At 36.2% G+C, this 27,991-nt stretch overlaps 5 protein-coding genes and 1 long non-coding RNA gene across 9 annotated transcripts; 2 read left to right on the top strand and 4 right to left on the bottom strand.

Moving 5' to 3' along the window:
* Nucleotides 1-156: 156 nt before the first annotated feature.
* On the bottom strand, nucleotides 157-5,368 carry Rrp5 (Ribosomal RNA Processing 5). The gene is made up of 6 exons (XM_076775748.1): nucleotides 5,237-5,368; nucleotides 5,012-5,071; nucleotides 4,381-4,936; nucleotides 1,182-4,313; nucleotides 938-1,103; nucleotides 157-854 (listed from the first exon to the last, which is right to left on the bottom strand). Exons 2-6 carry the CDS (start codon nucleotides 5,069-5,071, stop codon nucleotides 686-688), a joined length of 4,083 nt encoding a protein of 1,360 aa, XP_076631863.1. The 5' UTR covers nucleotides 5,237-5,368; the 3' UTR covers nucleotides 157-685.
* Nucleotides 813-25,296, top strand: LOC143347000 (uncharacterized). Its single transcript, XR_013080536.1, has 3 exons — nucleotides 813-856; nucleotides 22,358-23,858; nucleotides 23,965-25,296. It is a non-coding gene; the product is annotated as an uncharacterized LOC143347000 (long non-coding RNA).
* Nucleotides 5,473-6,634, bottom strand: LOC143346996 (NADH dehydrogenase [ubiquinone] 1 alpha subcomplex assembly factor 3). Its single transcript, XM_076775772.1, has 3 exons — nucleotides 6,435-6,634; nucleotides 6,237-6,348; nucleotides 5,473-6,159 (listed from the first exon to the last, which is right to left on the bottom strand). Exons 1-3 carry the CDS (start codon nucleotides 6,485-6,487, stop codon nucleotides 5,791-5,793), a joined length of 534 nt encoding a protein of 177 aa, XP_076631887.1. The 5' UTR covers nucleotides 6,488-6,634; the 3' UTR covers nucleotides 5,473-5,790.
* Nucleotides 7,026-11,054, top strand: LOC143346993 (uncharacterized). Of its 4 annotated transcripts, none has more exons than XM_076775768.1 (7): nucleotides 7,026-7,834; nucleotides 8,077-8,807; nucleotides 8,883-9,005; nucleotides 9,083-9,247; nucleotides 9,313-9,477; nucleotides 9,552-9,611; nucleotides 9,707-9,998. In XM_076775768.1, exons 1-7 carry the CDS (start codon nucleotides 7,795-7,797, stop codon nucleotides 9,752-9,754), a joined length of 1,332 nt encoding a protein of 443 aa, XP_076631883.1. In that variant the 5' UTR covers nucleotides 7,026-7,794; the 3' UTR covers nucleotides 9,755-9,998. The 4 variants fall into 4 exon arrangements, 3 of the variants coding, with proteins under 3 accessions (XP_076631883.1, XP_076631879.1, XP_076631882.1); XM_076775764.1 differs by lacking the exon at nucleotides 9,707-9,998 and adding an exon at nucleotides 10,084-11,054 and having other exon boundaries at nucleotides 7,030-7,834; XR_013080533.1 differs by having other exon boundaries at nucleotides 7,031-7,834; nucleotides 9,313-9,611.
* On the bottom strand, nucleotides 10,868-11,736 carry LOC143346999 (coiled-coil domain-containing protein 12). The gene is made up of 4 exons (XM_076775774.1): nucleotides 11,597-11,736; nucleotides 11,381-11,519; nucleotides 11,097-11,313; nucleotides 10,868-11,003 (listed from the first exon to the last, which is right to left on the bottom strand). The coding sequence occupies exons 1-3, from the start codon at nucleotides 11,722-11,724 to the stop codon at nucleotides 11,119-11,121; spliced, it is 462 nt and encodes a 153-aa protein (XP_076631889.1). The 5' UTR covers nucleotides 11,725-11,736; the 3' UTR covers nucleotides 10,868-11,003; nucleotides 11,097-11,118.
* LOC143346991 (uncharacterized) lies at nucleotides 12,405-27,688 on the bottom strand. The gene is made up of 2 exons (XM_076775760.1): nucleotides 27,506-27,688; nucleotides 12,405-16,616 (listed from the first exon to the last, which is right to left on the bottom strand). The coding sequence occupies exons 1-2, from the start codon at nucleotides 27,512-27,514 to the stop codon at nucleotides 14,673-14,675; spliced, it is 1,953 nt and encodes a 650-aa protein (XP_076631875.1). The 5' UTR covers nucleotides 27,515-27,688; the 3' UTR covers nucleotides 12,405-14,672.
* Between the last annotated feature and the right edge of the window lie 303 nt (nucleotides 27,689-27,991).

The following is a 27,991-nucleotide window of genomic DNA, read 5'->3' on the forward strand; positions in this document are numbered from 1 at the left end:
TTTCGTTCATCGATCTATCGAAGTAACCAACGTTCCATAACCTTCTGAACACCAAATACTTTATTTTCGAATTCAATTAATTACAATTCGTAGAAATTTTAAGTTCGGTCTTAACATTAGCTTTAAAACTGAAATTTACTACGTTTTATGCTTACCATTTCACGAATTCTCATCTATCTCGAAGAAAAATGGTTACCGCATAGTGAATGAAAACATGTATGAAAAAATAATTTAGTTTTGTTTGTGTTACTCAAGCTTCTCGAAACTCCTGGTTATATTGTTTTTCTACGTATTCAATAGCAATTGACTAAACACGAGCAACATACTCTTGAATACCATACTGTTCTACAAATCTAATAAACTGTTTAAATATACTCCATTTTCCTTGGTGTCCAGCCAGTGCTGCCACTGTATCGTGACAACTATTATGTAAACTACCAATGACCGCGCCAACACTAAGAAAATCTTTTCGACTTAAATTTCGTTAATCGATCTATCGAAATGTCTACTTTCGCAGAAATATTAAGTTTCGTCTCAGCGTTCATTTTATAATCAAATGTTCTTACATTTTATACTTATCATTCCATGAGTTCTCATTTATCCTGAGGAAAGTTGGCTATCGCATCGTAAATGTAAACGTGCATGAAAAAGGTAATTTATATTTAATTCGTGCTATTCAAGCTTCTCAAGATTCCTTGTTACATTGTTTTTCTACGTATTCAACAGCCATTTGCTGAACACGAGCGACATTTTCTCCAGTACCATGCTGCTCTTCGAAACTAATGAACTTTTTGAATATACTCTTCATTTTCCTTGGCGGCAACGTTTGAACAACTGCTCGCTCCAGTACTTTCCTGTAAGTAAAATATAGTCTTATATTAATATTGTAAATACTCTATTACGTTAGAAGAAGAAAAATCGTTGACAAAATATTAACCTCGCAATATCAATGTCGTTAGATTTGATTAACGAATCTACGTAGCACGACCATATATCCACGCGCTTAGGATACGAACATAGAATTTGCTCGAATAGGGTTTGCGCTCTTTCTTTATCTCCAAACTTGTTCTCCAAAATTGCAAACTTCGCCATCAAGTTTACATCTGCATAAAACAATTTATGTTAGTATTATCATATCTTTTTATTTTTTCTTAGTGTATTTATTTTTAATATATACGTACGCTCAGATGCTGGCAAAGATTGCAATGCTCTCTGCATAATATGTCTAGATTTATCTTTTAAACCCATTTTTAACAATGCTGTGCCACATTCGATCCATACTTCAGGATTCTGCTTGAACTTTCCCACCATAGTAGTAACTATTTTTTCCAATTCGATCTGTCTACCAGCCTCAATATGTACCGTTAACATGTGAGTGTAAACTTTCAAAGAATCGTTGGTTCTTACTGCTTCTTGAAATACATCATTCAAAGATTCTGGAGTTCCGAATTTCGACTCTAAATTCAACCATGCGTTCCACACGTTTAGCCTCTCGTTTTCTTCTCTGAAATTAATAGTTTTAGTGGCTCTTCTTGCAACTGCTCTTGCTTTGTCAATTTCCGTTGCCTGCAAATGATAAGCCATATACTGTAACCAAATTATGGAACTATCCGGGCTTGCCAAAACCAATCTATCGAATTGATCGACCGAATTTGGCAATTGATTGCTAGCCAATGCTTCTTCTCTTTGGCGAATTTCACGTTCCTTTTGCCTCTCTTGCTCCCGACGTTCAGCAGCACTTAATTTCTTTTTTTTCTGCTTTGGTTGTTCCATCTCATCCTCGCTTTCACTAGACGACTCTTTATTTTGAAGCAGATCTAAATTGGGTTTGTCGTCCCAGAAAAATCCACACTCTGGTATTCCAGACTTTTCCTCTTTGATATTATCATCTATACTTTTCATATCGATTTCAGTCGACTGTATGTCCTCTTCTTGTTTAACCGTATCGATGTTCATTTCTTCTTCCCATATTCCCGTCTCAACATTCTCTATTTTTACCTTTTTAGTAGGTATCTCTCCATTCTCCTTAAGTGTCTTCTTTCTCTTTAATATGTTACTTGGTTTTGTCACTGGGTTATACTTTGCTTCAAAAGCAGATTTCACCATACAGATAGGCATAATATTCGATTCATTAGAATTCAACATAATATAACACCGTATTTTCGAATGAACAACATACGGTGATAAATCCGGTTCTACATCGTTCGTATGACGTCGAACCGGCATTGCTGCCAAACAACCTTTACCGTGGCCTTTCAAAACAATTAAAACAAACCAGTTGGTCACCATTAAAATTTTTCCTCGTATTACTTTTCCTTTGGGAACCTTTAATTGCTTCTTCTGCTTCTTACTTATACTTTTCATTACCAAAGGTAACATGGTCATTTCGACGACTTCGTGTATATAATTTTTCCACATAATTGTTCCAGTAATTGTATCCCCAACTTTAAAACTCCCAGAATAATGGTTCTTGTTCACTATACCCAACAAGTTATTTTGCAATTGAACTACAAGCCCATCGGATGTAATTTTCTCAATTGTCCCGGTAACATTTTGTCCTAATGTAACCGCCGAGATTGGTCTGTTTTTGTAAAAGGAATTTTCCGCTAGTTCTGCTAATTTATTAAAGTACAAGCTCAGAGTGTCAATCGCTGCCGTCATCCTACTTTTAGCATCAGGCAGTCCATCGTAAATTTCTTTTAGCGCGAGCGTTAAGCCTAGTTGCTTCTCTTTTTCGTTAATGGAGGTAATTTTTGCAAATAAAATTTGATTTATATGCAACAGATTAAAATGACTGACGTTACTGTAGGAAATATATCCGAATGGCGTACAGTCTGTAATAGGTATAATAACTCTCAAGCCGTTTGGCTCAATGTCTCTAACCGAACAAGGTATGCAATTGCCTACTTTTAGTTGGTTGAAATTTCTATACTCTTCTTCGGGCAAAAACGTTCTGGTAAGAATCAAACTAGGTACTGTAGCAAACACCAAAGCAACGAGAGTATCTCCAGGTATGCATTTTGATGCTAGTAAAACAGCAGTTTCCATACAAAGCGACATGTGTCCAGCTGGTAGAAATCCTGTGCTAACGGCTCGTCCATCGTTTTTACTGATTCTCAAGTACACGCCTTGAGTAGAGGATTCTGTAATAGTTCCTTCTACACGTTCCCCGATGACAAATACATTTTCTTCTACTTTTATCTCCTTAGTACCTATACCTAGTATTATTTTCCCTAATTTTTCATTAACTGATTCGATCCTTACCAAAACTGTTTGGCCGATGGAATAGTTCCAATTAACAGCCAATGAATCTTTATCTGACATAGTACGTGGAATCCAGCCTTTGACATCGCCAAAAAATTTTACCAATAACCCGTTCTTTTTTATTTGAATAACAGTACCATGATGCATCGATCCGCATTTTGCTTGACGTATGTCACTTAAAACAGGCAAATCGCTTGTCAGTAGTGACTGCTTTAAAGTAAAATATACTTTATTTCGTGTACCGTTAATATCTAAAACTTTTGCTTCAACTTCTTTATCAACTTTTAATTTTTTTAGAGCGCTTACACCCGCATCGGAAACATGTTCTGCTGTAACATGTCCGGTAATCTTCCCAGCTCGTACATTTAAGAAACCATTTTCCGTGTTGATACTTGTAATTCTTACATTTACTTTATCACCCGGTTTGAAATCAGAAAGCGAGAAATATCTCTGTTCCATTAACGAACACTGCATTGTACAGATATAAATAGCGTCCATCCAACAATACCGTAATACCCTACATTTATGTTTGGTACCGGGTACGAATTTTTCGATAATTTTATCAAAATTAACATCTGTTCTTTTTAAGGGAACAAACCCTCGTATTTTATTCTTAGTTAATTGCAACACAACTCCGCCAGATTCTCTAAATAAAGCAGTAGCTCCTTCTATAATATCTCCTGGTTCAACGGTATTATCTTTAGGCTTATCTATTATTAAACTGAAATATCCAAATTTCACTGTCGGTAAAATATACAGCAATGTACCAGTAACTACCATTCCCTTTGAATATTTGGATAAAGGATCATTCAAGTAAAGTTGATTTATGTAGCCTACATTGTTTTCGCCGAATGAAATGTGCAAACCATTGGAAAGAACTTTTTTTACAGACAGTTGAAATTTCGTTCCTGGCATTAAGTTGTCCAATGATTTGATTTCAGTATCATGTACTGTTGCAACTAATCTTTCTTTCGTAGATAATTTAATAGTCCATGTATTCTCACTTGTCTTAATTTCCTTTGCATGGCATAAGAGCTGTTTACCTGGAGCTAAATAATGTTTACGCATTAATAACTAATTTAAATCAATATTTGCAAACTTCTAAACTTTACTTACATAAGCACTTATTATTGTTGTCTTTGGTGGATATGAATGCTCTTACATTTGCTAACCCTGTATCTACAACATAACCATGATCCTCTACACTACTAATAGTACACACTATTTTTGAGCCACTTTCCAAGCAACTAATGTTCAAATTTTGATTTATCAATCGAGGTTCAAGGGATAATACAATTTGCCACTTTTCTTGTGACTGTATGCTCTTTACATAACATACAACATAATCCCCGCAAGAATAAAGTTCAGGCAATGATTTAAATTCATTTGGTTGATCGTTTACAGATTCAATTAAATTTTGTAAAAAATTTGTGTATGATTCGCTAATATCTGTAACTTGAACTTGACCCACTATACCACCAGGTAAAGATATAAGCATATCATATTCTGTTACTTTGAAAACACATCCCAATACTACTAATCCTTCGCAAATGGTTGTGTATGACAATCGTTCTGCAGTGTTAGCAACAAAGTTAGCTTCACTCTCATTGTTTGCTATTGTCTTCTTCTTCTCGCGGTTCTTCTTATTTACTTTCCCACGTTTTTTAAATAGCTGTTGGAACAAAAATATTGCATCACTGAAATAATCAATGAATATGATAGTTATTTTAACGAATAATATATTTACCGTATCTGAAGATTTTTCTTCATGCTTTTTTCCACCCCTTGGGAAATTTTTCAACGTCATCTACAAAAATATGCGTTATTAGCATAATGTAAGTTCGTTAAGTTTATTAAACAAAAAAATACAGTTATCAAAAATACCGGCCGTTTATCGCACACGACGTGGTATTATATTTTTTAGAAGAATTATAATATATTTAATCACGTTTTTAGTCTACACGTAATTTACCTTGAACTTTTTGTAAAAAGATTATCTATCCGTGGAAAACGTATCGCATTCACACATGGTCGTCTCACCATCAGATTTGCTATATTAGGTTATGTTACTACCAACGAGCACCATATGTATTTCGTTATCCACATACATATACACATACAACCATTTACGATATTTACATTAATTCTTTAACTACTTTAAATCTCAACTCGTTATGATTTAATTTTTGGTAAGCAATTAAACAGCACTTTCTTTTATAAAATTGCATTTTATTTTATATTCTACACTTTTACATACACAAATTCTTACAGTATTTGTATACTCTTGTGCATCAGTGTTGGGCAAAATTAAATTACAATATGATTAACAATTTCAATTGAAATGGATAATTGTAAATCAGACTGATCTAATTTTTGATCAATAAAAAGAATCATTGGTCGTCAATTGTCAATTGCCACAGACTAACAACTAAATTATTAATCACATGACAAATTAATCAATTAATGTTAAACTCTGTTACACATTAGAGTTTAGTTTCCATACTCTTAAAATCATAACACTTACGTTTAATCAGAGACTTGAAGGCCTATTGGCATAAACTTTTGTGATGCAAGGGGAGGTATCAAACCTGCTATTACATATCTATCTTCGTTACTCAGAAGGTTGTAAATACCACATGCTGTTCGTACAGGATGTATTTCAACTCTGATATCATGCTCAGTAAACATGCTCTTTATGTCTAAAATTTTACTATATTTGTATTGAGTTTCAAGCCCTATGACTATCACGTCTGGTTTTGGATCGAGAACAAGAAATAGTGACAATGTTTCCTTATTTATATTCTCTCCATTCTTGACATTCCAAGACAGAATAGCTTTTGGAAAAAGTGCAACCGGACCTATTATCGCTGTTGCAATATTAAACTTAAATCCAATCTACAAGAATAACTTAGTCAGTGGCACATGTTTCTGTTATAGTATTTACACAAGTTTAATAAAAAATAATCATATACCGGTGAGCATATGGTTATTAAATTATTAGGCCGGGTTCGTAAGCCAAGACCATTGGCTATTTTATTAAGATCCTTAGATATTTGTTTACTTGAATAGGAGTAACGGAATTGCCTTAAAATAATTAAATAATAATTAAATACGTTATTCGCTTATTTGAAAACAACGAAGAACCAAAATATTCATTAAGCTTTCTCTACCTAACATTCTGTAGTAATTGTTTAGTAACAAATAAATTTCTATTTAGAACCATTATTTCGCCGATTTGTTTTTGTCAGACACAAACAAAATTTTTTTAACTGTAAGCTAGTGCCACCACGGCCAACCCTACGAACCAATACATATGATTTCTAATCGCGATTATCGCGAATGGTATGGAGGGAAATATTCAGATTTGAGCAAAATGTATACTTTCGTATAAACATTTTTAATACTTGGTACGAATATTATATATATATATATATAATTATGATTCTTTTGTTGCTTTTGTGTATGAAATACATCGCCACATATTTTTGCTGTTTAGTATAAATTGCATACGAGAAACGTTTATTGATTTAGGGATTACTAATGAGAATTTCTCGCTTTAAAAACAAAGATGTAATTCAAAGTCGAAAATCAAAATCATTCCATATCGAGACTTCATAACGTTCAAATTTAGGAAGATTTGTTGTTAGGAATTTTACATATACGAAATATAACTTTAGAATTCGAGTATATTTTTCAATTCTTTATTTCTAAAATCTTTTGTGTTTTTACGAACAAAGAGCTTCAGCCACGGTCATAATCATAATCATAAACCAGAGCTGACCATGACATAGAATTTGTTGACTATCATTGTATCTTCTCATAATATTGTGATGCAAGCATCTCATAATTATTCAATCAGTATTTGCAATCTAATATGATTAAGACATGATTAGGTTGAATCACATTTATATTACACTATTAGTTGATGCGTAAATTAAGACAAAGATTGAATATAATTGTTTCATATTTGGAAAGAAAGTCTAAGCTACACGAGAGTGACTCAAAAAATACCATTCGATGACTAAGTTTACATTACAAATTATAATGAAATATATATTGTATGTTATTTCTTCACTTATGTTAAATGTATTATTGTGAATTAGATTGTTCTTACTACTATATGGAATATACGATAGTAGGACAATTAGAAATTTGCTGAAACGAAATATAAGAATGTCTCGGATCAAAGGATTAAAATCGCCGTTGGAAATTAAACATATATATTTTCAATCTCATAATTTGCTAAATGTTAACACTTAATTAGTTGCATTATCTATGACTATAAATTATAATATTTGATTGGTTGATTTTAATAGCATCGTAGATGTTAGTGGTACGAAAATATAGAGTTCACGACGGTGTATAAATTCTAAGAATATTCTATCGTAGCTACATCATGGAGATGTTCGGTCGGTTGCAACGTCCTCTTGCTATTTTAGTGTATTTTTAGAAATATTGCATAGAAATATTTTATCACAAGCGCACGATTATCGTATTTTAACAGAATATTGACACTGATTTGTGACCAAAATGAGCCAAGGTTGTTGGAAATTTAACGGAGAAAACAAAGGTGAGCATCGGAATATTCTAGGTTACAGAGCAATAAATGTCAGAAAGTATACTAACGAAAGCGAATAAAATTTAAAAACTTGTAAGATAATAGGTACAATAAGATTTTAGAACTGTTAACTGGTCGCGTATACAATTTCTATATATTTAGTGAAATCATCTCGTATACGTATTCGGTATTGCAGAGTAGTATAAAATCGTGAACAATTATCCTATGTTGTACGTTTTAATGAAATTTCATAGCATTGTACATAGACCTTGAGGATGAAGACACAGAAGAGGATAAAAAAAATAAAATATATAGCCATTGGGATCAAACGCCTGACATACTTCTAGAAGAAATTTTTACATACCTAACTGTTCGTGAGCGTTATTATGCTTCTTTGGTGTGTAAATCGTGGTATCGTGCTTTTAAATTCCAAAGGGTATGGTCAACATTTACATTAGAGGATACAACGCTTACTAGGGGTAAATTCAATTATTATAGCGGTTGGCAATATGTTTTGGATCATATGAGAACATCTGCATGTTTGAATAAAGTTGGAATGCATTTTCGATCACTGGTTTTCGAGCCTATGTTAAATTTTTATAATCTTTATGAATTTATGAATATGATATCTTGGTACACGGAGAAACAAGGATCAGATAATACGTCAGTGGCAGGAGTTGGTACTTATATTAGGCATCTTAAATTTACATTTCCTTGCAATATGGCAAACAGAGATGATCCTGACCGCATTAGACTCTTTGGTACTGGTGGAAAATTGCTAGAAGCATTGAAGAGACTCATGCGTAATTTGCATAACATGACATGCTTAGAGTTGATAGATCTTATGTTGGATAGTAAAGAAGCTTTAAATTTACTGGATGATATTTGTGCAAATTGTACGCAAACATTGTCGAAATTAGTATTAATTAATACCACAATGTATAATTGCTCCCTTTTACATGTTGGAGTGTTTATTAATCTAAATGTAAGTTTCATTTGATAAAAAACTTTAAACAGATATAAATTCGTTGATTTAAAGTTATTGTTTTCATTTGCAAAGGTGTTGATTATTAGTCCTCAAAATCTTCATGAAGATGTAATAGAATTAATTGGCTATACTAAATTGAAACATCTTCATATTGTTCAAAATCGCTACAGTCCAAAGGGTACTACAATAAGATTGGTAATATAAATATCAGTATTAGTTAAGACTAAATTTTTTAAACGTGTCACCTTATTTTTAAAATTATGTTGATTCAGCCTAAAAGAATTTCTTGGGTAAAAATGAAAGCAAATAATCCTTATCTTAAAGTACATTTTGAAGTGGAAAGTTATAAACCTACAGATATACTTTTGCCCATTGATCTATTAGAGCATGGTGCTATTCCATGTCATAGTATCGTTGTAGATAATCCAAATACACAGGTTGGTATATGCTATGGAATAAGCAAACTCGTTTTATAATTTCATATTTAAAATAAACATTACAGATTTCATCTTCTACTATTCTTAATCATGGAACATTTTTTGCATCTACAATGAAAGTATATGCATTCAAAGGATTGACAAGATACTTCTTGCATAGAAATTTTGCACAAAGATTGGATGAAGCATTAGTGCAATTCTGCAGAATGTGTCCAAATCTTCATACACTGGTAGCATTTTGTGTTTGAACGAAATTTCTGATGTTGTACCCAATAGCTTTTTTAAAATTCTGATTCTAACACAATTCTTACGGTGTGATGGCATGCATTCAAATTCTTGTACAAAAGGCTTTACTACCATTCTTGTAAGTTCCATCTAATGAAGCTGTAACTCAGTATATATAACACAAACTGTAGGAAATATGTTAAAAACGTCGAAAACTTCTCTTGAACCTTTTAGAGTTCTATTTATGTACATATGTTGTGTGGCAATGTCAATGGTCTGTGAATAGTACACAAGGCAACAGACTTAGATACAGATCAATTTTATATCAATGACTTGGAAGCCAGTCAGTGGGAGGCAAACATTTTACCATGACACATTTGATAAGTTGGCTATGGATTGGATCGATGTTTAGTCCAGTAAAATTGAATGTTTCAATTAAAAGTTACACGTATCCGCACGGATTGGTTTCCCCCGTATTTTTTTAGTTTCTCGTATTACGGCTAATGTAATTGTGATAGTAGTAACTAACTGGTGAATTTCTGAAAGACATCTGAATAGTTTTAGACTAGTAATTTGATAAAATTTTACACCCAAGGAATATTTTTCTACAGATGATCCGAGATAAGATATCAACAGCTACGATTTTAGAAATCGTTTCGACCGCCAAGGCCTTACGCTGTTTATACGTCCGACGAAATACAGTTTTAAAGAGATGCGATAGGGATTGGTTAAAAATAATGAATTGGTCGCCAGAGCATTATGAATGGATTAAAACAAATAGTTGCAGCTATGAGAACACTGAAAGGGAAGTCTCTAAAATATTGAAATACAGATGGACCATGTTATCTGAGAAAGAATTTAAAAATAAAACATTAAAGTTACATTTATAATGTACTCGCACAATTCCAGATTTGTCTTTATCACAGAAAATTTTGATTACGAACATTTTATATTGGTCAATTTTCTTAATAGCATCATATAAACGACCGAAAAAAAAGAAATCATATTGTTACAAAGCACATTTAATTCATGAGAAATATTTAATAGTATTCAAAATGTCGATGACAAGTAATTTATATACAGTTACGCGTAAAAAATATTGTGTGTATAGTTTTTACTATAGCACATAAAATCAAAACAAAATATTTTTATTATTTTCGACTGTAATTTATGAATTACTAATAATTAAATATAAGAGTACTTTAGACATTGTATATATGTACACATTAGTAAAGAGTTGATTCTTCTACAGACTGATTATAAAGTGCAATTACACAAGATTGTCAGGTTACAGTCTTTGCTTCTTTACAATACGCCACAATAGAATTAGAAAAAATACTAAAAAAAATTTAAGCTATTTTTTTTTGGTAGATGAAGAAAACAGAATTAATCTACAAAATGGGGCCTTTGATATTTGTATGTGTTTATGTAACAATTCCTATGGCTGGCATAATGAATTATTATATTGAATCATGTAGCTAATAAGATTTCTTCACAAATATATATGTATACATATATGAAATATATTAAACTGAAACAAACCATGATCTAAATTACAATTAATAAAACTATTAAAAATATATTTCATTATTATTTTATATATACAAAATAATTTAAATCTTACAGCATGAAAGTGATTAATATAATCAGGTAGGTGATTCCTCCTGTTCTTTAGCTGCCATATTCACTACAACAGCTAAGTCGTGCTGTCCTTGTTTAAGACGTTCTCGTATAAGCTCTGCTATTGCTTTCTGAGTCCTTCTTTCTAATTTTTCTAATTTTTTAGCAACGTCCCGTTTTAAATCCCAATCTGGCTTTCTAGGAGCAAGATTACTAATATCCTAATAAATTATAATAAATGAACAAAAAGATGAAATGAATATTCCAATGTAGCAAACATCTACTTACAAGTTCTTCAATAACAACTTTGGTAGTTGCAGCACTTAATTGATCATGTACTTCTGCTTCTACATTTCCGGGTTTCGCATCGTCTAATACTTTACCTTTAAGGCTTTCATCTTGTGGTTTGTAACTTCGAAATTTTGGTCTATTAAAATTCAGTAGATACATTGTTCTCTTCTTTGAGGTTAGATTTTAAACTATATAAAAGAAATACAAACTTACTTTGGCAGTTTAACACCACCTTCTGTCTTGTTTTCCTTGTTGTCTTCAGTTTTCCTTTTGAGAGCTTGCAAACGTTCTTTTCTTTTTAAAGCTTCTTCTTCCAACGAACCTACGTTGTCCTCCGCCATATTTGTTTTGTATATGCACCATTACGCATTCTTACAAAGATTGTACAGCTATAATTAGATAGGTACATCTACTCTTTGATTGTAGTACGAAGCTTATGGTAAGTTTGAATTTGAATATTATTATCGAATACTATCATTATTACAAGAAAAATATATTTAAATGATACGAATATCAGTATAGTCAGATCGTCAACTTATCAAGCAGAAGCAAATTCTTTGGTGTTATACAAGTGTAGAACCAGATGTGCGGTCCTGCAAACCCGTAATAAAGAACATCTGAAGCAAATTCTTTATTAAATACGTCTCAACAAGTTAAATGAAATCTCTGGACTCAATTTGACATCAACGAATCGGATGATACTCGCTGGCTAGGGTGCGTACATTTACGATAGTTTAGTTACCTGGTCTCATCCCTACCGTGGTCAATTCAATGATATTATTAAACTTGCTGAGTTGTACATTCCAGATTGATCGTCATAGACACGTTGCTTTCTATCGTTAAAGGTACACTATGCACAAAACAATTTTGTCAAAGTGTTTTGTTACTAATTGATAGTACAGATACAGAATCGATGGAACCATTTAATACTATCAAAAAACGGAGTATCTATTATTTTTTTTTTACAACGAATTAGTTTATTAACATTTTTACAAAGGTTCGTACAGTTTGGCGTCAGATAAATTACAAGCAAAACTTGTCGATTACGTCTAACATATCATCTACGTACCCTAATATTATATTAATTTGTAACGTAAATTTAAGTCTTAACACACATTTAGAAATCGTCGGCGTGTGTGGCTATTGTATTACAACTTTCCCGGGTCCTCTCGCCTAAAGTGCATCCCACGCACGTTTCGCATTCGTTTATGCACTTACGAAAAATTCTCGAGATTTTCATGGTGCTACTGAGAGGAATACGGCCTCGGGGCTTGATCGTATTCAAATTAATAGATATTTTCATCGATGTTAAGTTATTGTTTTATCGATATCGATTCACGGCTACCCTTCGACGAGATTCGTCTGCCGAGAGAAATCTGGAATCTATGCCAAACGTTTGTGAAATTGAGGACATGCACGTACACATGCGCGAAGCCTTCCCCGGTGGCATTGTGAGGTATCCTCGTGGCGAAAGTTTATTTACAGTCGACGAGGTATTTTCAATCCCAAAGCGTGGCCGGATACACGATTTTGCGAGACCCTTGATCTCAGGAGAGTTGAATTCCTGGTAGCGCAACGTCCCGTAGCTAGTTCGTTCTACGCGTACATCTAGATAAATAATTAATAGTCAGCGGCAAGGTTGGCCCAAAGCACCAGGAGTACCATGGTGCAATCGTCCGTAACCGTTGTTTTTCGATGCAAGTGCGTTTCGATCCGACTACTGTCGGGGACGTGAAACAGGCGAGGCTTCAACGCCATACCCTAAACAGGTTTGTTTGAACTTGGGCAGAAATTCTGACTTTGGCTCCGATACTATGGTTCGCACAAACACTCGCCATCATCTTCTTCACTACGGGATGCTGAGAAAAAATTGGGACCCGACTTTAACACTATTTCTACCGTGATTTTATGCATACCTATTTCCACAAAAACGTGTTTTTTGACATCTTGAATGCAAATGATTATGAAAATAATTGTTAAAAGAAAATATTTTTCTAAAGTCAAAGAGCAAATCGAGGAGAAATGATTAAATCAGAAACATTAGTATCGTGTAATGTCGAGGTTAAAATTCGAACAGTTGGCAATATAAAACTGTACACGTTCTCAATTTAGCCCCAACTTCATCCAACACCCTGTGTATGTCTTACAGTTACGAAAATCGTTATAACACTTTATAGATACCGTGAAACCTACTTATAGTATCCCTGTTAACCGTCTTCCACTGGCTGTGTATAAAAGTTGTCAGTAAAATTGGTTTGAATCGCACCAATTGCAGATTGGTTTAGAGACCAGCAACATACCACAAAGAAACTTCACGGTGATTGAGCACGTTTCACGAGTAACTGACCAAACTGGCAATACGGATAACACAGAAAGTAAAGGAAAAATGAAAGCGCAATTGAAGATAGGAAGCAAGAATCGTGCGATTATATACAGAATCTGTGCTGCAATAGGGTTCAGCGTTACGTAATTCGAAGACACAGGCTGGTGCATACGGTGAACCCCAGTTTCAAATGTTCTGAATCGTAATTAATATCATTACGACCTCTTAAGGAGTTCCTCATTATGAAGACTGCTGCGTGGAAAGTTGTGTTTTTCTTCGGGAATCGTAACAATCCCACGCACGATGGAACGCAAATTTTAACTAGTTGCGCGAAGATTTCGGTTCGATTTCGCTTGGAATTGTTCAAGATTACCGTATCCATTGATTACAACACGTCTGACTGCGAGCAGCAAACTGCCGTTTAGACTTCCACGATCGCGATAATGAATCCGAGCCAGTAATTGAATTACTAATTAGAAGAGATTAAACATCTCTTCTGTGGTCCCCATTCAGTAGTTACTGCTAAATGCAGCTATATGAATACAAGTAACATCGATTGTCGAGATTATATTAGGTTCACAAATAAGTAATCCACTGTATCGTAATCCATATGTGCGGAAAAGTCATCTAAATTCGAAATATTTTCAAAGTAGTTTACCAGTTTTTTTTATCATTGAAGTTTCATAAAAATATTAGGCTGTTCTTGCATCCAATAGAAGCCTGTTGTCAGTTAAAAAATTCCAATTTTGAAACGCGCATCATTTTCTGGGACACTCTAATGCGTCTTTGCGGGAACAGCCGCAGTCTGATAATTTCTGCAAGGGTACCTACGCGAGGGACCCGTCAAATCCAAGATGATGAATACGAACGGAGAAGCGAAGGAGGAAAAAGTGAGAGCTCGATTTCACCTGACTAATATCGTCCTGCATTTACATGACTCGTCTACCTCTGGTTCCACTTCTTTCTTCACGCCGATGCTTTCCCAAACGAAATAGGCCCTTGGTTCGTCTTGTATTGAAAGCCCTTGTTGGGCACATGGCCCACGTTCAGGGCCAGGACTTTGGAGACAATGTTCAGATCCTCGTGGTTGCCGGTGCCCGGCACGTTGTTCAGATCTCCAGCGATGCCAGACTGGTACAGAAGATGCTGAATCTGCTTAGCAGGTGTAGTTGGCTTCATCTGTCTGTACTGCGTGTAAGGGTTATAATAATTTGCGGTATTTCGTTGCGGCACGTTAAATCCAAAGTTGTTTCTGCTGGGCGCTTTGTCCACGTTGAATCCAAAATTGCCAACCGCGTTGAAGGCCTCCTGTCTGTTGAACCTCGTTGTCGACGGCAACGAAGGCTGAAAATCGGTCGAAAAAGCAGCGAAGCTTTGTTGCAGCCTTTGATGATGATGCTGCTGCTGAGGTTGACGAAGCTGTTGGGGTTGTTGCAACTGCTGTAGTTGCTGTTGCGGTTGTTGCAACTGTTGCAGCTGCTGCGGCTGTTGTGGCTGTTGCAACGGCTGCAGTTGTTGCTGTTGCGGCTGTTGCAACTGTTGTAGCTGCTGTTGCGGTTGTTGCAACTGCTGCTGTTGATAGTGCTGCGGTTGTTGTTGACGGAACGGTTGCAGGCGCAATTGTTCTTGGAACACTGGTTGGAAAGGCGGAGGCGCAGCGACGTTAGGGACTTCCAAAGCCACGCTAGGCTGAAGATGCACGTTTGCGTCGACGGGCGATTGAAACGACAACAGATTGTTCTGTTCGAAGAAATATTGTTTCTGCGGAAGCGGGCGTTGCGGCTGAAACCGACGCAGCCTCTGTTCTTCCAATTGTTTGAAACGTTGCTCTTCCAGTTGCTTGATCCTCTGCTCCTCGAGTCGTTTTAGTTTAGCCTGCTCCTCTAGTTGTTTGATTCTGGCTTGTTCTTGAAGGTAGTACTGCTGATGCTGTTTTTGTCTGATTTGTTGCTCGTAGATGTGTTGTTGTCTCACTAGAAACTGCGTCTGCTGGAGTTGTTGCTGTTGAAGCTCCGCCAGTTGCTTCTCCAACAGTTGCTGTTTAAATTCCAATTGCTCCTGGAGAGTTAAGGCTTGTCCGTCGTTAGGCGATCTGAAGATAGGCACGACGCTCTTGGGCACGCCGAGTTCGTCCTGTTGGACGGTGAACGCAGCTACTAGAGGCGCTTGGAAGATTTTCACCTCCTCCGTTTTATCTTTGGACTCGCTGGAAGCGGTTACGTTGCTATTAGTTGCGATCGTAGGAACTGATTCGACCAATTTTTTAGTAACCAGCGCGTTGGCTGACGCGATGCCTGTGGTCGCGCTATCAGCGAGGCTCTCAGAGATTTCCTTGGTTGGCTTCAGAGTCAGGCTCTCCACCTTGCTCACGGAGAAAGTATTGGATGTTTGTGGAACTTTCGTCGCTTTCTGTTCCAGTTTGGGCTCAGTTTTGGCACCGAAAGTCATGGAACTTTTGTCAGGTAATATCACATTCTGAACGTGAAAGCTTCTGGCATCGTCGCGCGTAGCCTTCTCGATGTTCATCGCAGGTGTCTTCAGCGTTACGTAATGAACAGCATCGATGAAACTGGAGTTCTGAAGCTTGTCTTCGGAAGGTAACTCTTCGTCCGTGGGGAATCCGTGGAAAGAGTACATGGATTTTTGCACGCCAAGCTCATTGTTGAGGTTCTTCTTCGATACACCTGCGATGTTAGCAATATCTCTCTGAACGATGGCTTCTTTCTCGTTTTTGTGCTGTTCGGCAGATTCGGCTTCTAAGTCGGACAATGCCTTCAAGAGGGCCTGACGAAGATTCTTGTCCAATTTTATTGGCGGTTGCGTCGCGTCTAAACCCTTGGTGGAGATCTCTGTCTCTTGAGATCTCGTCAGGGTGACCGATGCGGTGGCCAATAGAAGCACTAGCGTTACCTGAAAAATTACACCGAAATGATTACAATTTGTCTATTGTATTCATCGATGTAGATCTACTCGAGTAACTATTAAATATCTGCAGAACATGACACTTCATTAATTCAAGCAAGAGAAGCAATTTAGCGAACTGCTTTATATGCGTGACTATAAATGAATGGTCCCAGTTAATGAATGCATATTTCATTCATTCTCGTTATTCCAACTCGATAGTGACGGCATTTTGAAAGTTACTATGCATACGCGTATGCATATGTATGAAAAGAAATGTAAATTTATTACATGCGCTCCTGACTTTTACTTTTCAATTTAAAAATCATAAATTTATATAGATTTACGACGATATTGTACATAAATGTTGTCAAAATCTCCACAGATCCTTCGCGATAACTACTATGTAGGTCGTTATTAATTTTCTTTAACTTTCCGCGCGATTAAAAATATCGTAAATGTACGGCTTTTAATTATCGTTCGAATTATTACGTTCTTTTTTCGATAGTTTTACTATTATTCTCAACTTTAATACAGTAATCGAATAGTAATAAAATGGCAGTTCGTTTAATATCTCCACGTCCAAAATAACGCGAATACCGTTTCATAAGATGTACAATAAACGTGCATAAATTATTCACAGTGAAAGTTGTCCACCTGAGTAAAATATTCGTCGATAAAATTCGTAGACGTTCAAGACTCTCGTTTCCTCGATAATTCTTAAATTAATCGCGAACGTTACGAGCAGAAAAAGAAACGATACGTAGACGTCTGTATTAAAAGTCGAAATCTGTGGCATAATGTTGCATGTAACATAATTAATTAAAATTAATTATTCATTCGTTGAGCTTGGTGGCGAGGAAAGGCAAAGTTATGCGTTTTTATACGGTGTCAACAATTATACTGTAAAATGAATCAGTAAAATTCCGATTAACTGGCATACTCGGGACTGAGGCAATGCCGGAAAATCAAACATGCTGAATGAATTTTTTTCTCGAAAGTGCGTAGGATTTCGGGGTATGCGTAATGACCAAAAATGATTGCAATTGACCCTCCTAGCTAAAAATAATTTTTTTAGAACGATTTAAAATTTTTTTTTCACCGAAAAATGTCTGCACCTACCCCCTCTCAATTTTTCTTAAAAATTCGTTTTTCATTTTTAATAAACACAATCATGGATAATGTAGTAATACAATTTATCAATAAAGTATATAAAATTTCTACGCTTCGACTGTTTAATATCGACATCGCTGTTGGATGCATGCGGCTGTGACTTCTGTGTTTGTGTGAAATATAGTAACATTTACCGAAGAATAGTCGGGGCAAATATACCGTATAACTTTTTCACGTAAAAAGGAACACACTGAAATGTGATGAACTGTTACAGTTGTCGAGGTCAGAGAGAACAAGCTGTATTGTGCATTAAAAATTTTATGTGTATCCCCAAATGGGAATGCCCCCTTAAATTAAGAACCGGTTATGTTATATTAATTATGTCGACGGTATAACACTCTAATTTCTTAGCACGCAGCTCTATAAGAAATAGTTCGACACGGCGGTTTATCGCAGATAATTACTGTAATTATCGTTTGCCGCTGTAAATGCAATGTGTCTGGAACGAGGAGAAAATATCGTTGGGGCTGAGAAACAGATCATTCGCAGCGGCGACCGCGCCTCGCGAGGTCGTGAGCTCCCTTCCGCTAAAGTAGATATTACCTCAGCAGCGAACTTTCACACCGGTCGTTAAAGTCTCCGCGACCGAAAAGGAAAAGCGATTTTCATCGTCCCCGGTGGAGGAACGCCGACGGGCTTGAAACGCTTCTGTTCGACGCGTCGACGTAACGACGTCGCGATGCCAAAGAGAAACCATCGGTGTTCCGTGTACTTAACAAGTTAAGTGCCCGGCCCTCGACGAGAGAAGAATTTGGCCGCGCGAACGGGGTGCCTATGACATTTGCAAAGAAAGTTGCGCGTCGAGGAGTTTGCACAAACGTATAACTGAGACGTTTAACAAAGCGACTCGGGTATAAATGTTAGAACGATCAGGGACAACGAAAAATTGCCGTGACAATTATTGCTTTTGTCGAAAGGAGAAACCTGATGCTCGGTTTACGACTCGAATGTCGTTTCAAACTTCGCGTTGGTCCGTTTCTATTTTAAGATCTGAAGATTCTTTCTGGCGGCGAGAGAAAGTTTTGAAAACGTGAACTTATACCCGGTATCATCTTCAAGATATTACGCCAAAAACTTGAGAAACTAAGCTTACGCGAAAATTAGATAACAAGAATTAAGTCGCAAAGACGAGAAAACATAACGCTATGACAAAGTTAAAAGCTAAAGACTACATTTTGATTGTAGTTTGAAGTATTTTTAGCCATCGAAAGGTGAATATCAAATGGTTAATGATTAGAAAACGGGTCTCACTGAGTCTCCAATTCTACGTTTTTAGGTTGTATACGAAAAGGAAGAGGACAGACACCTATTAAAAGTAATGGACTATCTTTAGAAACTTTCTAAACCGCCGAATAATCGTACGAACGTCTCAATCTCTTTTGGTCCAGCATCTCATTAACGATTTCAGGGGACGCTGGAAGAACGAGACTATGTGTTACGAATTGGCTCGTCCGCACTTTCGGTGTGAGTTTCACTTTCGAAAATCGTGTTCGTTGACTGATCGTTCGACACGTGTTGTCCTTGTAGATTTTTAAACGACAGAGTCGAAACGAAATCGCGCAATGCGGTCACAGGAACAACGTCGCGTAAAATCTAATCTCTAATTAGGATAATGATTCGAGATCGTTTTCATCGAGTTCTATCTTTTTGGTAATTTGATGGTCTCGTATAAATTTTGCAATATGAATTACAATGACGACAAAAGAGGAGAAAAGTGGGTGCAATGTTTCGTGTGTGAAACGTGTTATGACTTCGGAAGTTGCATTCCTGACTACTTAAATCAAACTTATATTTGTCTGATAAAGACAATTTGTCTTTGATTCTTAACAGTTGAGGAAAAAATGCAAAATCGAGAAGCAGTTTACGATTTGAGAAGTCTCGATGTGAAATTGTCGAGGTATTTGTATGGCGGAATGTGTGAGCGACGTCTTCATCGACAATCGGCTTTCTACGGGTCGATTTTCCAGAAGACAATTCCACCGACTCGTCATTTTCCAACATGTGAACGGATCCAGCGTGAATTTCTCCGCGGCAAGCAAACGGCTCGCCTATTAGAAAATAACAACGACACGCAAAAAGGTTAATAGTTCGTCATTATTCGAAAGTACATCATAGAAAAAAGAAACATGGACTTTACCGATAATAAAAATAAGATATTGATATTCAATTTGAATCGAAGTAAACAGATTTAGAATATTCCGGAGGAATAGAGTATACTATTTTAAGAAATTCTAAGCTTCCTGTTTTTCGATATATATTTTTTTAAGGATTGAAACAGTTGAAACGGTTCTGGAATTTATTTAATACGTTCTATTTGAATTTCTTTAAACAAATATTACGTTAAAAAAATTTTCTTTTGTCGTTTAGCTATACAGGGTGTTCGGCCACTCCTGGGAAAAATTTTACTGGGGGATTCTAGAGGCCAAAATAAGACGAAAATCAAAAATACCAATTTGTTGGTGAAGGCTTCGTTAAACAGTTATTAACGTTTAAAGTTCCGACCGTACTGAATTTTTTTTTCGAAAATGCACAAGATTTCGGAGGTATGTCTACTGACCAAAAATGATTGTAATTGATTCCCGCAACTGAAAATAATTTTTCTAAAACGATTTGAAATGTTTTAATTTTGCCGACAAACATCTTCTCGAATTTTTTTCTAAAAAGTGCGTAGGATTTCGGGGATATGTGTATCCACCAAAAATGAATGTAATTGACCCCCACAACCGAAAATAATTTTTTCAAAATGATTTGAAAATTTTTTTTTTTGTCGAAAAATTTAAGCACCTACCCCCTGTCGATTTGTCTTAAAAATTCCTTTTTCATTTTTAGTAATTTTGTTTGACACCCTACAGAAAAGTTGTCTAATACTTTTTTGTAGGTACCCATGAGCTCTACTTCAGAAAAAAGTTTCATTGAAATATATTCACAATTGTAGGAGTTATGGCTGTTTGAATATTAGACCACTTTTATGGGGTTTTTCTCATTTTGCAGGGTCAAGGACCAACTTTTCAAATATTTTTGCGATTTGTACATATTCTCCACCAAAATACGCGTAGTTTGCTTTTTTAAACCTTAAAATCGTCCAATCCGTTCAGAAGTTATGACGTTTTAAAGATTCGCATGAAAATTCGGGCAGACATTTCTGGCCAGAAATTGTATTTTCGGTAAGGAATTTTTTTCTCGAAACTGAGTAGGATTTCGGGGGTGTGTCTGTTGACCAAAAATGCTTACAATTGACCCCTGCAACTAAAAATAATTTTTCCAAGACGATTCGAAAGTTTTTTTTTTCACCCAAAACTTTCAGTACTTACTCGAATTTTTTTCTCGATAGTGGGTAGGATTTCGGGGGTATATGTATTCACCAAAAATGATTGTAATTAACCCCCGCAACCGAAAATAATTTTTCCAGACCTATTTGAAATTTTTCAATTTAATTTGTTAATAACTTTTTAATGAAGCTTCCGTCAACAAATTGGTATTCTTGATTTTCGTCTTATTTTGGCCTCCAGAATCCTTTATTAAAATTTTTCCCAGGGGTGGCCGAACACCCTGTATACGTCGTATTAAATGATAACAAGTTGAATTTTGAAGCCTGAACATTGATCAACTTTTTAAAAAAATTGTTGCGTCAGATTGCCGACGAGTTCATTGTTGACGTATCATTAACGAGCAATCTGTAGCAATTAAGCATCGAGCGATTCGCTGACCGATTGGATTAATTATCACGCAATAACAATCAGTGTAAGCCAGTCAAGCTCCAATTACGGTAATAATTTTGCTATAGGTTTCGTGTGATACTTTATGTCGCGCGATGATATCCCACGTTCAGTTTCTTATTGTTGCGGTCGCGCTTGGATTTCTTTAAAGACCATTTCACTGCATCTGCTTCCCACGATCTACTTACGTATCTTTTATTTATAAAAAAAAAAGAAAAATTATAGAACGTATCGTTACGTTTATTAATTTCGTAGCAGGGAAGATCGGGGCTAAAAGCAATAGAGATAGTTCGCAACTATTGCTGTTTCCAAATTTCTAAACGGACGATGCCGAGAACGAACGTCTAAACTTTCGAAGTTTGTGTTTTCATGGTGATATCAATTCGTGTCGTTACTTAGGCGATTTCACCACGAAAATTACGGAGAGCGGTTTTCTCGAAGAAAAGAAATTTGCTAACGTGCGTTTGCAAGTTCGATAAAAAACACAGTTTTGCATACCTTGTAAGAAGATGAACGCGTTTCGTAGCAGTGAAAATTAATTAGTTTTCGTATGGTTTGCGCAACTTTTAGCCTGACTTGTAGATTCAAAGTTCCATCTAGTATGCGTAGAAGAAAAATTTACTTCTAACACTGTACTTTTGGACAAAATTATGCTTTCAAGATACACGAAACATTTCCTTTCGCGGTGACATCTCGTGTCAATTAACTACCGTAGTTAATCCCTCGTGTAATTCAACTTCTGCCAGTACAATTCAATTCTCACTAAAATTAGCGAGACAATTCTCAAAAGCAGGATCTAGATTGCAAACAAATAAAAGAAGAAAGCGGCAGGAATACACTATATTAATTTATATCTTGCAGAAAACTTTGCTACGCGAAGACAAAGAGAAAAGCGGGGACAGAAACATCTGTAAATGCCGGGGCCAAAGAAAAAGTAAAGCAACGATGTTTTATTAATGTTGTAAAATGAAACAAATCTGTGGAAGAAAGTTCATTGAAAACGGTGAGTGTTCGAATACTTTTCAGTCCGAAGTACGTCTCTTATATCCTTCTAGATGTGTTTTGTCAACGAGGATGTTTATCTAAAATGTTTTGATAATGTATAGCCTACATTAATTGAGAGCCCACAGGTGTGGAAATTGCTTTTAGAATAACACTGGGTATAATTTGTAGTATACACATAGTGTGTATATCTAAGAGTCTTAGACACTTTTGTTCTCGAGAAATATGTGAAAGAAGAAACAGGTTTTTGAATCTCGTTAGAACATTTTTCACTGAATTTTGCAATCACAGCTGGCACATCGAGAAAGCTAGCCCAAAATTCGTAAGATAGCAAACATCTCGAAAGGGAAAGCAAAGATCATATACATATATTTTTCGTACGAGATATATATTTATAATAAATTTATTTATTTTAGAATGAAAGTTCCAAATGGTAAAATAAATTTATTATTTGTATTCAGTACTATGAATTGTAAACCAATAATGTACACTGTAAATAGAATGTTTGATATGTATCTCGAATCATCAGCATATCAAGAACTGTTCCCCTTCTACAATGTATACCTTAATATTTAAATGTACATAATAGAAAACTGTTCGAGGGGACTTTCAAATGTGAAAATTTACATTGGCTGAAACAGTGCATTACAATATGAGACTGTTATCAATGAACTAGTGAAGTTTTCTCGATGAAGATAAAACTAAACGCGACTTTCATCTAACGATTTTTAATTATGCGCTCGTAATACGTTTAAACGCTCTTAATCATAGATTCGCATAACATGCAATTGAAAGCAGTTCGAACATAGTAGAGTTTAGACTTATTTGCATCGAGAGAATTTCATCGATCCATTACTTACACTTTCAAAACTTTTCAATTTATATTAAAATCAGTGAGAGTAAAGGGTGACGTTCCCCTTGTAAACGACTTATTTCAAAGCCGTGAAGTTTCGGTTTTTAATAAATAACAATAATGATACCAATACTAAGTAAGCTTGTAAAAATGGACTTGGAATCCCCAGAATTTTCTATTATCTCCGAAAATGAACATTGTCGGTAAATATATCGATAATTAAGACACTTAATTTACAATTAGTGGATGACTCGTCCCACGCACGTGCCTAATGTGAGATTCACACGCTACATATTACTATATCTCGCTCTCTCTCTCTCTCTCAGTGAACGTAATTCACTTTCGTCGGGCAACACGTGCAAGGCTCGGTTGTACTCCAGATGAAAATGATCAATTCGTGGAATAGAAACGCTACCTTACCCGGTTATGTGAATTCAAATCGATCTGACTCAATTTCATATAACCGGGGAGCACAGTATTTTGGTTGACTTTTGACAACGCTATTTAGTAGGACCTTTTTCTCCATCATTGTTGTAAAGTTATAATCAATCCAAAGTATTATCTAAACAATGTTACAACATTTGGAATATTTGGCCCTTCGGGGTGCTCACAGGCCACGAAAGAAACGGTATCCGTACGTTACAGATGTCTACCGATTACTACAAGTGTCAAATATTGAAACTTCCATGGAATTCAATGTTTACAAGCATGTATGACCATGTTTCGAGCAGATACGATAATTGGACTTATTGAACGAGCAACGAGCAACTTTCGGGGTCAGTTCATAATATTAAGTGGCGAGTTTTAAGTAGTTAACATCGCACGATCGGAAACAAAATACCGTGAGACCGTCTACGTCTTCGCAAAACGGGGGCCAGGAGGTGGAGAACGTGGAAGAGAAGATGCCGCGGGCAGAATGTGGATACTTTCACTCGGTAGTGTGTCGAGGATGCCCGCGCTCATGAACTTGCCAGCGTCCCCGTTGATGTGACGAGCGTTTAAGCTCGATATTACGAGCCCCGGGGTTCGAGTTTTGTCACGTGCAAACCCTGGAGTCGATTCGATGTAACTGCTCGACCGCGTTTTCCCTACGATTGTTCGCCAGATAGCGAGGCACTTTGCGAATGACAACATCGCGACGCAACAACCGTAATTAATGCCTCTAAACCAGACCGAGATGATCCGAGGACTCATCTAGATTTTAGACTTCGATCAGATTTTCGAATAACGATAATGCGTTCCTTTTCCAAAATAGATTTACTTATGATGGAGGGGTGATGGTTGTGACACTACAGGAAGGAGCAAGTATTTTAACGATTGAGAAAATATGGTAATCGACAACTTGCTTAAGAGGTGGTTGAACGAAGGTTTCTGAAATCTTTTGAAAGGTTTACAGTAGAATATCACCTTGAGATATCTGAAACAGAAGAAGGTCGATTCTTTGAATTAAATCGCTACCCTCCTCCGATATAACAGAGAAGTATTTTGTATTGCGAACAGGTTTAGACAGAAACGCGGAAATCTCGGCGCGAGAAAGTGCGTTTTGACAGTGTCGCCAAGTACACGACGATTATACAACGAGTCCTTGGCGTTGAATAATGGATAGGTCCGGCAGGGCCAGCAAAAAGACGAGCAGATGCAATTTAATTGCAGCGTGCATTGCTACGCGTCGTATCGCGGGCGAGGAGTGAAAGTCGAGGATGACAGGTTCGTAACAACATCAAAGGAACGTCCCCATTCGGAACAATTTATTGGGTAAGGCGTATAACCGAAGGAGATATCGTGATCGATTTGGTCCGAAAGATCGATGGAAAGTGATCGAAGAAGATTGGTTATGAGAAAGGGCCAGCCAAAAATAGATCGAGTACAACATTTGCGTACAATTCCAACTCAACGAATAACTATTGAATATTCGTTCGTTATAATCAGTAATATAAATCGTTAAACCGTGTCTAAATTCACAAAATGACAATTTAGTTTATTTGCCCATTTTGATGCGAATACAAAGTGTTTAATGACAAGTATCAGAAAAATTGTCTAGTTATTCTAAATTATATAGTTTGGGAGATTATGAGTGAATTAATGATTCGTCGTCTCATAACGGACATCTAATATGTATTAATACCGATCGAAGGCGGCTGATATTCTTTTAAGATTGTTTCGTACGTCATCGCTGAACACGGAAAAAACTTTCTTCTCCAGGTACCGAAAAGATGCCACCTGCTTAAGGTTCAACGAACCTATCACCGACGCATAGAGTATCCACACCCAATTCGAGACTCATCATAAATTATTTGGTAATTACTTTCTCTCAGACGATGGTCACACGAGGGGCATAGATATTCGTCCCTCTAACTGCGTATTAAAACGAAACGAATCGGAAAGATGTCTATTTCTCAAACAACCTATAACATTAACCTATAACAACCTATAACAACAGTTACGCTTTGAACAATTAATAATTTTAAAGATATTCGAATAGGTATATTTAAATGGATTCGTCAAGAGTTATGAGAAACTGTTAGATAGTTAAAGAATTATTTTTAAACTACATACATCATCGAATTGACAATTTGTATTCTCCAGGTTGAATAATGTAATTTGTCCTTTTGAAAAGGGGACGAGTCGTTTCCGTTTTCATTTTATAATTCTGCCTTCAAGGTAGAGATCAAGAACTTCGCGGGTAATGGAACACTTTTCCTTATACATCCGCAAAACGACAAACGCAACCAACTGTGGTAAGCGATAGATGAAAAGCCTCAGCCATAACCGCAGTATTAAGTTTCCATGCGTGTATGCATTACACGTATAAATTAATAGTATCTGTATCCCGCGTATCGGTTCATTAACTCCGCGAAAGCTATCGTTGCACGAAATTCGCTAATGTCTCCCGAAGAACGAAGATCGTTTCAGATTCGACCGACTTGCGTGTTTTACGACGGTCAGCAGCTCTTGCGTGAAACTAATTCGAATTTCAATTAATGTCTACGGCTAATTGCGATGCATGCACTCGTACCAAATAAGAAACGAGTTGTTAACATCGCATATTAACGAAACACGCACATTGCGTCCGAGGAATTCGAGACAGTTCTCGAGACTGGTAGACTGTATTAACGATTTCTTCGTCGGGCAATTAAGGAACGAAATATGTACGATGCTCTAAATACAAGTGGAATGCCAAAACGAAAAGTATGCGCATAGTTAAGAAAATAGCACGACGAGGACGGAAGGAACACGTTACAGGAACAGAGTGTGATGGCCGAAAGAAAGTTTTTAATGATAAAAGAATGAACGTCGTCTAGCAGTGAAACTATAAGCAATAAGGAATCGGAGGATACTTCGCATAAAACGTTCATACGCGCAAAGTGCTCCAAGAAAAATTGATCGACGTTGTTCAACGTTGTACAAATTAATTTTCTAATTGAACGTCCCAGGAATACACGTATTTACTTTATCTATAGAGGTCATCGGTACGTGTCTGTAGTAAGTCTTAAATGATACTTAATTAATTTTTAACAGCGAGATTGAATAAATATACTATGAATTGAAACACTGAAAGAGGCGACGCGTATATGTACACCTGGAGATATCTGAATCGTGAAGCACACAAATACGGGAGAAGAAAGTCGACTGCACAGAATGCTCATCGGGAACTTCTTCTTGAGTAGAAATCTGAATTTTTCCAGCAACAAGTCGCACGCCACAACTAACTTTCGATCGCCACCTCGTGGACGTAATTTACATACGTTTTTTTAATAAGGCGACATCATTTTGATAAATAATTACTAAATTTAAATAATACTTTTGTTCATAAAAGAAATTTCACTTCTACCTGAATGCCTTCGTGTAACGAATTCTAGTTGATTTAAAATATGTTCGATCGAATATCGACTTAATGTTGGAAATGTAAATTTTTACACGATCAGATAGAATTCCTTTTACGTATTTTTACACTTGCTCCTTCAAGAAACTATCGACACTTTTCACTTGTCGTTAATGGGCGCGATTCACTGTCACGCTGCACGAAATGTATCCCGTCGCTGTTGGAAGACATACACGAATATGAAATGCGAGATACCGGAGACGAGGACGATAGTGAAAATAGAGAAACTTATCGTAGAAAATGTACAGTGAATGAGCAGTTTCGTACTCACCAAGCTCATGATGCTGTCTGTGCCCACGTTCGGTTAGCACGCGGCTTTTACTCGGGAAGATGATATTCAGGTAGTGATAGCTTTGTAGAAGAGGTGGGGTCCACGATGTCGATACACGTGTATGAGACGTATCTACGGTGGAAAAAAAGACACAAGCAAGCGAATCGTTTCTTTCACTATTCGCCAAATAATCTACTACGCAATTAATGATTGTATTACTCGACTAAAAGTGGTACGATTATTAATTACATACTAAATAATATTAATTGACCTGATCTCACCAACTTCAAGGTCATTGCGAATGGAAACTCGCTCTAACCGAACCCAGCTACCCTCCATTCGAACGTAAATTTTTGTGAGAAACGATCGTGCTTAGATCTGTGTTCGAAGACATAAAAGTTTTTAGAAGAACGTATCTGATAAGAGCTCATCAAAACAGAACACAATCGAATATAGATTAGTGATTCTTTCTAACATAATGGCTTG

The sequence above is a fragment of the Colletes latitarsis genome, chromosome 10, assembly GCF_051014445.1.
Source record: "Colletes latitarsis isolate SP2378_abdomen chromosome 10, iyColLati1, whole genome shotgun sequence".
In the NCBI taxonomy this organism is placed as follows: Eukaryota; Metazoa; Arthropoda; class Insecta; order Hymenoptera; family Colletidae; genus Colletes; species Colletes latitarsis.